The sequence below is a fragment of the Crassostrea angulata genome, chromosome 7 (assembly GCF_025612915.1).
Source record: "Crassostrea angulata isolate pt1a10 chromosome 7, ASM2561291v2, whole genome shotgun sequence".
Lineage (NCBI taxonomy): Eukaryota > Metazoa > Mollusca > Bivalvia > Ostreida > Ostreidae > Magallana > Magallana angulata.
In genome coordinates, this window is record NC_069117.1 from 36,544,869 (window position 1) to 36,558,618 (window position 13,750).

The 13,750-nt window shown below is 33.8% G+C and overlaps 1 protein-coding gene across 1 annotated transcript in view; it reads left to right on the plus strand.

Moving 5' to 3' along the window:
* Positions 1–13,750, plus strand: part of LOC128192146 (ubiquitin carboxyl-terminal hydrolase 25-like) — a 192,244-nt gene that overhangs the window by 106,877 nt on the left and 71,617 nt on the right. The window contains exons 10-11 of the mRNA XM_052864629.1: positions 8,376–8,524; positions 12,523–12,650. Coding sequence (XP_052720589.1) covers positions 8,376–8,524; positions 12,523–12,650 — 277 coding nt within the window. The remainder of the gene's footprint in view (positions 1–8,375; positions 8,525–12,522; positions 12,651–13,750) is intronic.

Genomic DNA, 13,750 nt, shown 5'->3' on the forward strand with positions numbered 1-13,750 from the left:
AGTATAGAAATGCACGAATCACATAGGCGTCGAAACGGGGGGGGGGGGGGGGGGGGGGGGGGCTTAGTGCAAAGTTAGACTTAACCATTAGGCACATAGCGCCCCCCCCCCCCCCCCCCCCCAACTCCCAACTTTTTCTCGCCGGAAATGTAATTATTCCTAAATTTACCTTGAAAGATTGAGAAGTTGGAGTAATAGGCAAATTTACGACGACTTTACCTTAATTTGTTTGCTTAATTAGTTAATGTACCTCAAGGTTCATTCAAATGATAACTAAATGATTTAAGAAGGAGTCTTACAAAATAGGTATATTAATTTATTTTACTAAATAATAATAATTTACTTATCAGTTTTAGTAACTCGGGTACACACAAATTGAAAAAAAATTCCCGCCGGGCTCCAGTTATAAACTCACGCTTCGTACTGTGTATATGTTATGTAACAGTCTTTTGTTCACTCCTGACAGAAAAAAACCCTGCAATCCACACAGAATATACCGGCAAATCACAGAGGAGGTCACCTGGACAAAGAATGTATACACATGTATACACGTGCCCGAGTACCTAAGATTAATGATTTCATCATATGCATTAAACAAGATCAGACATCCGTTTTTCTTTTCAAATTCAATTAATTACTTAGTAAGGTTCTTAATCGCCTTATTTGCCACATTTGAAGATAGTTACATGTATACATATAGTTTCAGTCACGCTGAAACCTTACTATACATTTTAGTATGTACGGATTCATTATCATTAGTCTAGAATTAAGTTAAACCTGTTGAAAATAAATGATATCACTATTAAACTCAAATCAATTTTAGTAATAGTTTCAGCAATGCGTAAACCATTTGGAATCTTAACTTAAAGTTTCAGCATACTGAAACCTAGCGGAAATGTTCTGAAACTGATTGATATTTCCATAATAATTTACACAACTTTTCACATGATTCAAATTTAGTTTCCGCATTGCGGAAACCATCAGGAATCTTAACTTAAAGTTTCAGCATACTGAAACCTAGCGGAAATGTTCTGAAACTGATTGATATTTCCATAATAACTTACACAACTATTCACATGATTCAAATTTAGTTTCCGCATTGCGGGAAACCATCAGGAATCTTAGACTAAAGTTTCTGCTGATTGAAACCTAACGGATACTTGCTGAATCGATATAATGGTTTCCGCATTGCGGAAACTATACATGAAACTTGAACTTCAAGTTTCAGCAAGGTTTCCATATAGTTTCAGTTTTGCTGAAACTTGATTTTTCATCCAGTGGGGGGTTCAAAATATTATGGCTGCGATATATTGAACCCCCTACCTATTTCCAATTCCCATTGGAGAGGGGGTTCAAAATATTATGGCCACCATATTTTGAACCCCCTGCCTATTTCCAATTCCCATTGGAGAGGGGGTTCAAAATATTATGGCTGCGATATTTTGAATCCCGCTCTATTTTTTTTTGCTATTGGAGAGTTCAAAATATTATTGTTTCCAATTCTCTTTGGAGAGGGGGTTCAAAATATTATGGCCGCGATATATTGAACCCCCTAGCTATTTCCAATTCCCTTTGGAGAAGGGGTTCAAAATATTATGGCTGCGATATATTGAAACCCCTAGCTATTTCCCTAGGGGGTTTCAATATATCGCAGCCATAATATTTGAACCCCTTCTCCAAAGGGAATTGGAAAAAGCTAGGGGGGTTCAATATATCGCTGGGGCCCAATATATTTGAACCCCCTCTCCAAAGAGAATTGGAACAATAATAGTTTGACTCTCCAATAGCAAAGAAAAAATAGAGGGGGCGGGATTCAAAATATCGCAGGCCATAATAATTTTGAACCCCCTCTCCAATGGGAATTGGAAAAAGGTAGGGGCTTCAAAATATCGCGGCCATAATATTTTGAACCCCACTCTCCAATAGCAATGAAAAATAGAGGGGGGTTCAATATATTGTGGCCATAATAATTTGAACCCCCCTCTCCAATGGGAATTGGATAAAGGTAGGGGCTTCAAAATATCACGGCCATAATATTTTGAACCCCCTCTCCAATAGCAATGAAAAATAGAGGGGGGTTCAAAATATCACGGCCATAATATTTTGAACCCCCTCTCCAATGGGAATTGGAAAAAGATAGGGGGTTCAAATATTGCGGCCATAATATTTTGAACCCCCTCTCCAAAATATTATGGCCGCAATATTTTGAACCCCCCTCTCCAATAGCAATGAAAAATAAAGGGGGGTTCAAAATATCGCAGCCATGATATTTTGAACCCCCTCTCCAATTGGGAATTGGAAAAAGGTTGGGGGTTCAAAATATCGCGGCCATAATATTTTGAACCCCCTCTCCAATAGCAATGAAAAATAGAGGGGGGTTCAAATATCGTGGCCATAATATTTTTGAACCCCCTCTCCAATGGGAATTGGAAAAAGGTAGGGGGATTCAATATATCGCAGCCATAATATTTTGAACCCCCTCTCCAATACCAATGAAAACTAGAACTTTTTTTGTCTTCAACAAAAAGTAAAGGGCTTTTCGACAGCCCCAGTATCCCTTTTTTTATTTAAAATGTCAAAAAAATATCTCTAATCTATTCCCAAATTTTCTGAACACCTTGGTATAACCAGTTGCTTAGATAGGAATTTATGAGGTAGTGCAATGTCAAAAGAAAGATATCTCCAGAACTTTACAAGAAGCTACACTTCTAATTTTCAGAAGAATATTTTCAAAAAAATCATTTCAAAGTAAGTATTCATTCCTGGGACTCAAAACTTGGTATGCCAAGAGTATTTATGCTCTACATTTTTGGAGAAAAGCGAGATAACTCTTCCAAAAAACAATTTTGAAATTTAAACAAGATATGATCTTTGGGCCTCCAAAACTCCTTTAAGGAGTCAAAAAGTGGCCCCTCGGACCATAATTTTTTAATTGTACTCTATACTGTGAACTCTAAGCCGAAAAGATTTTAAAAATCGGATGAAAAATAAAAAAGTTACAGCTAAAGGGCTGTTTTCAACTTGGGCCCCTCTAGTTCCCTTATTTTTCAAAATTTTAATCCCAAAACCTTTTCCGGTCTGCGTATTTGGTCCTTCATTTTAAAAATTAAATATGAACATATTTACTGCAAAACTGTTTGAGAAAACGTGGCACGTGTGAATTCAGTTTATCATTAAAACACCCAAAGACGATTTTTAATCAACTTATAAAACCGGAAGATGTGAATGGTTTCAAACGAAACTTTAAATATATGATAATTATGACAGTTTTAACATTTCCCAAAGGTCCTTTTAATATTTTGTTTTTTGCATGTGTAAACAGGAAGTATATAGACCGGAAGTCCAAAAAGGGACATACGGGAGAACAAAAAATTGCTAAAAGAGTCCAACATCAAATTTTTATTTTTCGGTTCCATTTTCAAAAAATCGCTGACGAAACTTTGTCGAGAAGAATAATAATAATAAAACAGAACGAAAACAATAGGTCTTTTCGACTGAAAGTCGAAAAGCCCTAAATAGAGGGGGGTTCAAAATATTGCGGCCATAAAATATTTTATGGAGGGGTTCAATATATCGCAGCAATATTTTGAACCCAGGTTCAATATATCGCGGAGTTCAAAATATTATATGACACCGGTACTATAAACTTTAAAAACTTTTGTGAAATGCTTTTACACTTTTTCCTCGAGCTTCACTTTTATTGGTAGCTTGTATAAACACTCAGTGTTCCAAACTCACTTTGATTTTTACAGACCGTGCTGGCCAGACAGAATTAGTCACGGCTCACTGCATGTGGCTTGGGTGCTTTAACTGTGCACCTGTTAAGTGACACCACTGGCTGTGTATTTTTTCTTCGGTGTTACAGAGTAAAATCAAGATGTTTTAAGCTTTCACTTATTTTTTTTATAAGGCCTATGCATAACTAAATACGTAACTGATTTAAGTCAAAACCGGAAGTAATCGTAAAAAGTAAACTGGACTACAACACCATGTCATACTATGATCATGGTAGACAGTACTTGGATGGACTTTGATATATTCAAGCTGCACAGCAGCTTTTTGAGCTCAAAATCAGAGAAAACCCCTCGAAATTTGCATGTAAAGATTCAGAATTGGGGGGAGGGGGGTGGGTATGGGGAAGACAAATACGATTGCGGGAGAAATTTGTCTCCCGCACGGGAGATAGGTTGGATGTGAGAGATCTTAGATTTTTAGGCCGTTTTGCGGGAGTCTCCCGCGCAATTATTATTATTATTATTAACAGGTATGTTTTTCTTTATCATCAGATACATAAATTTGTAATTGTATTACTGTTATACATATGTATTTACAGTGAAATTCTGACAATTTTGATTTAAATTTTCTTTGTTAACTAATTTTTTTTTACAATTCTAGAACTTTTTTTATTTGTATGTGTTCCAAACCTTTATTATTCAATTCAATTATTTGTAGACAAAGTTTGTTGATATATATACATTTACACGTAAATGGATAAAAAAAAATACGCAGATGGGATCTTACAGAAAAAAAACCCAATTATGAAGGAAAACGTTCTTGCCAGCTTTTATAATATATATCTGTACAGTGTAATTAATATGGAGTAAACAACCTTAGAAAGTTGTGACCACTCACATCCGAAGAAACAAACTTCTTGTGCATCACAGTTTTACAATAATGAACATTCTGAGTCGTTAGGAACGCCTAAAAACAAGACTGTTGTAAATTTTAATATAATAAACACCTTTAACCGATTTATTTGAGCTATAATCCTTACTAAGTTCTGTTTACGATGTTTACACGTTGATCAATTTGATCGTTATTGCCGACTTCATCGTCGCTTCTTCGGCAATATCATTGTTTTTTTCGAAGAAGGTCGCATGTGACTTCACTGTACCACGTGACACGCTATCTAATGAACAAGTTTTTAAACGATCTGGGCTATGATTTAAATTGATATTATGGCTAATTACGACTTTTATACCGTTAACAAACTGTTAGAAGTAATTATTAGATACACAAGGAAGCCAAAAAATGTAAAATGTCCCATACTTTAGAAACATGCGATATGTCCTTTAACTATCGTGTATTAAGAAATCAAGAACAATTTTAATTCTATTTGTGATGCATGCTGAAACAATTTTGTAGGTCACATTATGGAGAGATATTGGATGCCAATTAGTTATTTATTCTCTTGGTTTATCCCCTTTTGGCAGTATAGATATAATACCTTGTTTTTGAGTGACTGAAAGCTCGCCAACATCAAACCCCAAATTTACTGATCTTATAAAAAGCATCCAAGATCCTTCCAAAAAATTTTTAAAAAATTCTATAGTAAACCCATCACTCCCTGGACTTTTATTGTTTTTCATGTTTTTAGCTCACCTGAGCTGAAAGCTCAAGTGAGCTATTCTGATCACATTTTGTCCGTCGTCCGTCTGTCCGTCTGTCTGTCCGTCCGTCCGTCCGTCTGTAAACTTTTTACATTTTGAACTTCTTCTCTAAAACTGCTTATCCAATTTCAACCAAATTTGGCACAAAGCATCCTTATGGGATGGCGAATATAAATTGCAGAAATAAAAGTACGATCTGTATTCAAAGCGGAGAAAACCTTGAAACTGTAGAAAAAGGGGGGTGCATTTTTAAAAATCTTCTTCTCAAGAACTACCGAGGCAAATTCAACGTAGTTTAGCATAAATTATCCTTATGGGAAGGAAAATATAAATTGCAAAAATAAAGGTCTAATTCAGTTTCAAATCTGAGTTATTACGAAAATAATGATAAAGGAAAGGCGTGTTTCAGCTTCGGTTCGGCATCCGGTAAAATGGGCAGGCAAGACTTGGCCTGGTCAAAACAAAAGATTGGCAGTTATTAATCTGCCAATCTCATTAAATTTTCAGGATATTTGATCGACCAGTTATATTTGTATTCGCTGTAAATATTGCCGCAAAATAATGCGTATTTGGAATTGACGATTGCCGATCTACCCCGGCTTTTATTTTGCCACGGCCCGGTTAGCATACCCATTTTACCAAGACTCGTATTCCATACTTCTAAAACGAGGTTCTTTGTTTAAAGCAGCCATGACATTATACGAAAAAGGGTCGATCTGACTATGATGAATTTGCTTGTTTATGCAACAGTTCGTGTATGAAGGGAAATTTTTGAAACATGCAAAATATATTGGTGCCGATTTTGTGAAGTAAATTGAGGCTAAATATTTCAATGCGTTGACAGATTTCACACATGACGTTGTTGTTAGCTAGGACTGATTTTCGTTTCGTATTCATTATTTATGCTTTGTAATTTAACCTGGGAACTCTCGTATTTCGTGATTTTTACGTATCAATTCAAACAGAGACTTCGGTAGATCAAACAGTTAACTCTTTACCTGCGCAAATTAAGCTAAATCTGATGTATCAAAAAAGTACTGAAATACAATTCATTCTATCGGTAATTCGGCATTATCTTTTGCGTAATGGTAGATTAATGCAATAGGTTTTGTTGAGATCGATGCTCGGCATTTTCTCGAGTTTATTCAGTTTAAATAGAGTTTGATATCGCTGAAGGAAATATGTAGGTATATATACATGTGTATATATGATTCATTTCGAAAAAATAAATTGTGTTCTTTATTTGTTATATAGTGCATGCATGTTTCTTGTGTTTAATTGTTTACAATTTCTATTTACTAACCATATTTGAGTGTTAAGCTTCGAATTATAAGCAATTAAGATACAGAGATTTGCTCACAATTCTATGTTTGTACACAGATCTTAAAAACTAAAGATTAAAAAAGTAAAAAATTTGTCAATATTTATTAAGAAAATTTTCAAAGTCTGTTCTTCCAGAAACCAATTTTAACAACTTATTGTATTGTAAACTTAACCTTTTTTCGTCATTATTACTCCTACTGTACATGTGATCCTTGACTGTGTTTGTGTACATTTGTATAAACTGATTTTGAACCTTAAATACCAATGAACTGGTCTTGAGTGAATAAAAGAATTGAAAATCCTAGGCCATTCTTTTTTTCCATTTTAAATGCTGAATAGGAAATACCAAGTTAAAAATCTTAAGCTGAATGCAATAAAGTCATGTCAACAAAATATGACTCAAACCTAGGGAAACTGTGAGCTCTGTATCTTGCTTATAATTCTACGATTGACGCTGAAATTTTGGTTGAACATTAGAAATTCTATATGAATTAGAGTATGTTAAATACTTGTACAAAAAAAATAAAAGAATGATATTCTGTATATACCTACTCTCTGGGGTCCCCTCATTATACAATAAATAATGTGAAATCTACATCAATTTTGATAGTTTTTCAGACACGAGTAAATAAAAACGACATCTTTAAAACAGTTTCCATAGTTTTGACACATTTCTGTTATGGGGATAAAATAATTATCGCTATTCCTAAGAAAATATCACAGCGGAAAATTATCCTGGTTTGTACGCGAGGTAAATAACAGTCATTTAATTATAATGGAAAACAAATTAAATTTTTGAATGTTTTAATTTGAGGAATTGAGCACATTGAGGTACAATTTTCTTCTTCACATCTATACTTGAAGGATTTTTTAAATAAAATACAATAACTATTATATATTTTTTTTAAATACAATAACAAGTAAGTAGTTGATGAAACAAATGTACCTATATGCTCTCATATATTTTGATCGCTTTACAAAGTGTGTGTGTGTGGGGGGGGGGGGGGGGGGGCAGAGCGAAAATATAGGGAATTGGAAGTTAACAACTTAACAGTGTACCCCTACCAAATGTTTAGTTTTATATCTTGCGTAGGATTTTCTTATTCTGGTAAAAAATAGTATTTCATGAAGGTACAATGTCAAAGATTACGTATATGCAAAAATAATTGTAAAATTCGAATACTTGACAATATTTATTTTTTGTTATTCTACCGAGGGACCATATGGCACAATATCTTTTGAACGCCAATTGTTGCTCAGGTGAGCGATGTGGCCCCATGGGCCTCTTGTTTTTATGCCAATAAGGCTTCCTCATTAGTTATGTAACCCCCTAAATTATTAGACAGGTTTTCATCAAGTAGTCTAATGTAATTCATTCTTTATCATGGCAGGAATATAAATTTTTATAAAACGTCTCAATTTCATCTAAAATATCTTCCTGTGAGGTAATAACAGTACCATTGCTGCACATAAGTTTGCTAACAGTTTTATTGACATAATTTTTTTTTTCTAAACTAAGAAAATATTTTGTTGGCTTTTCACCTTGTTCAGTCTGTAATCTTTGTTCACCTGTGTTTCTATTTTTAAACAAAAAAATGGTGTGGATGGAGAAAAATGAAATTAAATAATCAAAATAATATGTTATTTCAACATATTTTGAAGGGAAAGGATTTAGCAATGAAGAAAATTTTGGTCAATTTCCTCTACAAGTGAATGGTTTCTGCGACATTCATGAAAGTTTGGAGGCCGCCACAGCTCAAGGTGAAATTGAGACAATCAGCAGAGATGCTACACAAAAATCAGGACAAGAGGTAATGACTTGCATAACAAGTATCGTCAGGTAACAATTTTTTATATTTAACTTCTTTTGGAAAACTACCAGGCCAATTATAACTAATTTTGATTTTGAAGCATCACTAGGACAACAGGAATCTAAATTTTAGTATTAATGACCTTACAACTCCCGGAGCCTCATCGACTACACATGGTTTTATCAAACAAGACACGTAACACTATCACATTTACTAAATAACCCTTCTTGTGTTCAACAGTTTATGAATATCAGATTTTGAGTTGATCAATGTTTGGTTTAATAGATCTAAACAAAAATCAAAAATATATAATTGCATGAGACATTAATTTAAGGCAACACTTATAGCTATTTTATATTTAGAACATATATTATCTTACTTTAAATTTTTAATAATGAAGAACACGAATGGTTGACAACAAAGTAGAGAAAATATTTAAAAGTCACTCAAAGCTTCAATTTTTTTTCATTTAAAAAAATTATTTGACATGAGAAAACTCTATGACTGCATGCACAAAAATCTCTGAAGAGGCTGATATCTTCAAGAAAAAATAACATTTAGCTGTGTGACATATGCCGGTAATTAAATTAGCATAAAATGAGTGCTAATTTTATTCCAAATTTGAGTTAATTTGGAAAATAATATTAAAGGAGGGGAGTTCACTGAGATTTTAAATTTTAATTCATGATTTTGAAGCTCTTTGTTTGAAGCAGCCATATTGGACGCATGATAAAAGGGTCAATCTGAGATCAATTTGTTTGTTGTTCAACTGTAAGTTTATGTCTGAAGAGAATCTTTGAAACATGCAAGATATATTGGTGCCAATTTTGTGAAGTAAATTGAGGTTAAATGTATGTAGGTAAATATATGATTCATTTTGAAAAATAAATTGTATTCTTTCTTTAAAAACATTTTCCCCCGGTTTCAATTGTTTGCAATTTTCTTTTTACTAACCATGCATATTTGAGTGTCAAGCTTTAAGTAATAAGGAAGATACAGAGCTTTGCTCACAATTCTATCTTTGTACACAGACACCCCTGCGAATGTTTATGTTATTTAAATTTAGACCACATGGTTTTATTTGACCATTTTAGTTTCGCAGTACAAATTGTGCCATGTGTTTATAGTTTATTTCCTAGAATCTAGGTAGTTGTAGTGAAATATAAAATCTTGACATTTATTGATTTTAAACTTTAACTCCATAAATTGATGGATAAAATGAGTTCTAGAAATAAATGTGACAATAGAGAACATAGGTTTTTAGCTCACCAAACGAAGTCAGTGGGAGCTTATGCTATACCTCCGGCATCGGTGTCCAGACCTGGTTAAGGTTTTTGTTTCAGGTTCTGTATCTATAAGTTATTACTTGTCCTATTTTCATCAAACTTGCATGGATGGTGGATCTGATGATACTGATGCACCTGGCATGCTTCAGTGCTGAATCTGAGCCATAGGTTTCGGATGCTGGAGGAGGTTAAGGTTTAAAGAGCTGGTTAAAGTTTTTGGTGCAGGTGCCATTTGATGATTATATCTTAGTTATTACTGGTCCTAACTTCATTAAACTTGCATGGATGATGTGTTTCATAATGCTGATGCCCAGGACAGGCTTGAATGCTGAATCTAAGCCATAGGTTTCAGATGCTGGATGAGGTTAAGTTTTTTGGAACAGGTCATATGTTTAATAGATAATAGTACTACTGTAGACATGGAAAACATCACGGTTTTTTAATTTCACTATGTTCACGGTCAGACAATTTTCTATGAACATTAAACCACCGTGAATATTCACTGTGTATTTGCAATCTCCGTGTATGCTGCCATTACAGATTTTATTGATAGATGTGTGCATAAGTGGGGCTTAAATTACCACTTCCCTATCGTAATTTTAGCACTTTTAAAAACGCAAGCAGAAATATAATGTATAATTAAGGTTAATTAAACAACTAATCATGACGGAACATTCGATTTACCTGTATCTTTTAACACCCCTCAGCTCTGCGGCCCTATTGAAGCCGTTGTTGAGAAGACTTGCGCTAAGTGCCGCTTATTATTTCTGATATCTCAATAGATTCCTGTACACCAAGAGGGTTTTTTGCGATTGGCATTCATATTGAGCAGTTCACTTTGAAGATTACTTGATTATAAAGTCGTACATTTTTAAAACATATTACTCCCCCCCCCCCCCCCCCATAATTTTCATGCTCAAAATGTTGGATTTGCAGTATACAATAGTGCTTATTATCATCAATAAAATACTTTAAATATTTTGTTGATAGTTTTTAAAATGTATGGTTATATGTTCATTTCATATCATATATGTTTTTCAATCGTCATTTAAATTGAAACCGGTTGGCCGTGAAATTAAAAACACAGTGAAAGGTACTAACACAGGAAATCGTGAAATTTTAGACACATAGAATTAAAGACGTTTACAGTATTTCAAACTTGCATAGTTGAATTAACTTTAATATGAATGAATCGCAGAGGTAGCTTTAGATGCAGTCCATTTTAAGCTCCATTATCAAGGATGCTGAAAAAAACTTGTACATCACTCAAACCTACTTGATAGATGCGTTTGTTGTTAAATGATGTAACATGATTCCTGTTGTATAGTACTCTATGATATGAATACACCATCGTTTTATATGATACGATATTAGATGTATATCATATATTGTAAAAAGTTATATAATACCATATGATACTGTATCAATTTTTTAGCTGGGTTTTCCAATGGAAAAATCCGGTTATTAAAATGGTAGGCAGGAGGGCTGCTGCCAAACGGGTACCCTCATTGTACAGATAACGCCTCCTACAGTTTTCAATATAGGAAGTTGTTCTTTTGTAGATCAATTGTACATATATCAGAGGTGTGCATATTGCTAGGGTTTTGATTTCTGATAAGTAATGAAAAAAATACCAGCTTTTGAACTTAATCATTTTTTGGCAAAATATTGCATATTGGTACTCCATTTCACTGGATACGGTAGGTAGTGTTTATCAATTCAGGATTGACAACGATTATGGATTCAGTTCACATAAAAGAAAACCCGGTTTGTTGTCACATTGACAGCTTTTCACTTGTTTGTACATTATGATACGATATTGTAGCACGATTTTGTTAAGTATAGTATTGTATATTATGATACAATATTTTATAATATATTATATAAATAGTGCCTGTTTGGGAGGGTAACAGTTGAAATTGACACCCCGAGAAAACCATTGTCAACCGACGCGAAGCGGAGGTTGACAATGGTTTTCGAGGGGTGTCAATTTCAACTGTTATCCTCCCAAACAGGCACTATTTATTTTGTTATACTGAATGTCTTTTTTAAAATTTTTAAGAAAATTTTACTGCTTTTATATAGGAATAACGTGAATTCTACAGCGAACCGTACGCGCATAATTTTCGCGCATGTAACATTTTTTAATGTTACCCGTTGCCAAGTGCGTTGCTAACGCTGAGGGTAATAGTAAATATTATTAACTGCGTCTTAACCAATCAGATTTCAGTATTTAACATGAAAGTATAACAAACTTTTTTATCACATGCTATTGTTTCATATGATATTGCAATACAAAATATTGTATCATATGATGAATTATGATATTGTATGAAATATACATATGAAAATGTACCATACTGTGTGAGAAAGGTGTCGTATCATACAAACTGTATATGATGTGGAAAGCGTGTGAGAAATGTACAGCTGGTGTAGTAGTGCGTTTCAGTGTCTGTATCAAAACCTGACAACTATTTAGGCATAGTGTGCACAACACAACACTATTATAGAAGTACAACAGAATTTAGTGTCATGTTAACTTAGTCATATTATAATTCTTTGAAGAAATAAAAGGCCATCTGAAGGATTGCTTGGGGCTACTTTGAAATCCTTGCCTGTTTATAGGCACCAAAATCATTGTTATGTTGTGCTTAAATTCAAATTGTCATTTTGACACTTCAAAGTTAATATGCTTTTTTATTTTATTTTCAGCTGTGGTTTACAAAGCTTCCACCTGTGTTGACCTTTGAATTTTCACGTTTTCAATTTAATCAACAACTAGGAAGACCAGAAAAAATACACAATAAGATAGAATTCCCTCATGTAATATATATGGATAGGTAATATATATTTTATGTGAATTACCGTTAATGTATTATACATATTTTCTGGCGATGAGGACAATGACAAGTTTATCCCGAGGTGGACAATATTGGACGACCTCAATATTTTGACATATATATCAAAATAAATAAGAAAATAAAGTATGATTTTATAATATTTTTCTTTCCAAAATTGTGACCTAACTCTCACTGCGCAATGGGTTAGAGTGTTAGCTGCAAATCTGTATGACATGAGTTTGAATCCCACTGGGACTTTTATAAATTTAACCTTTCCAAAAGTTTTAAAACACAATTTTTGGTCAGATACCATTTTCTAATTACCTACTACTATTGTCTGTCGTCTGTCTGTTTTACCGTAAACTTTTCACACTTTTGACTTCTCTAGATCACTGGGCCAAAGAAAGTGGGTGCAGAAGATTGTATGTTTGCATTTAAATTCAGATTTAAATGTCTTAAACCTCAAAATGCTACAGGGTCGGACTAAAATTGATTATTTAGATATTACAAGAAGAAATCTTGAGAGCTGAAATACAAATATTCAATTATAATACAGTAAAACACGCTTATAACGAAGCGCTGGGGACTTGCATATTTACTTCGCTATAAACATACTTCATTATATTGTTTATAACGTAGTATCTTCAAACCAACAACTAAATTCGCTATAAGCAAAAAAATTACCAATCAACTCTAAACATGTTTTATTGACAGGAAATGTTTAGTATTCAATGCAGGATTTTATTTTGAACAAAATTCTTGAATTTTTGATTGTTTTAAGCCTAGAATTTGCTGTTTTTTCTTGTGTTTATTAATATCAGAGAATTCTTTAAACATAGAGTGGGGAACATTCTCGGATCGCTCTACGCAAGCCTGCACCATCTGTATGTAGACTTGCGCTTGTTTTGTGGTTATTGAGACGTCTGCTGATGGTTCATTGTCAACAGGTTCGCTAATTTGATCATCAGTCAGGCTTTGGACGGAAACAATTTCTTTGTCGATGTCTACGTAATCTTCCATACTCATTTCATATGCGCATGCTCTCATGAGGTCTGCTAAGGGAACATCGTCGTCACTGTCAGAGTCAATGGTTGGTACAC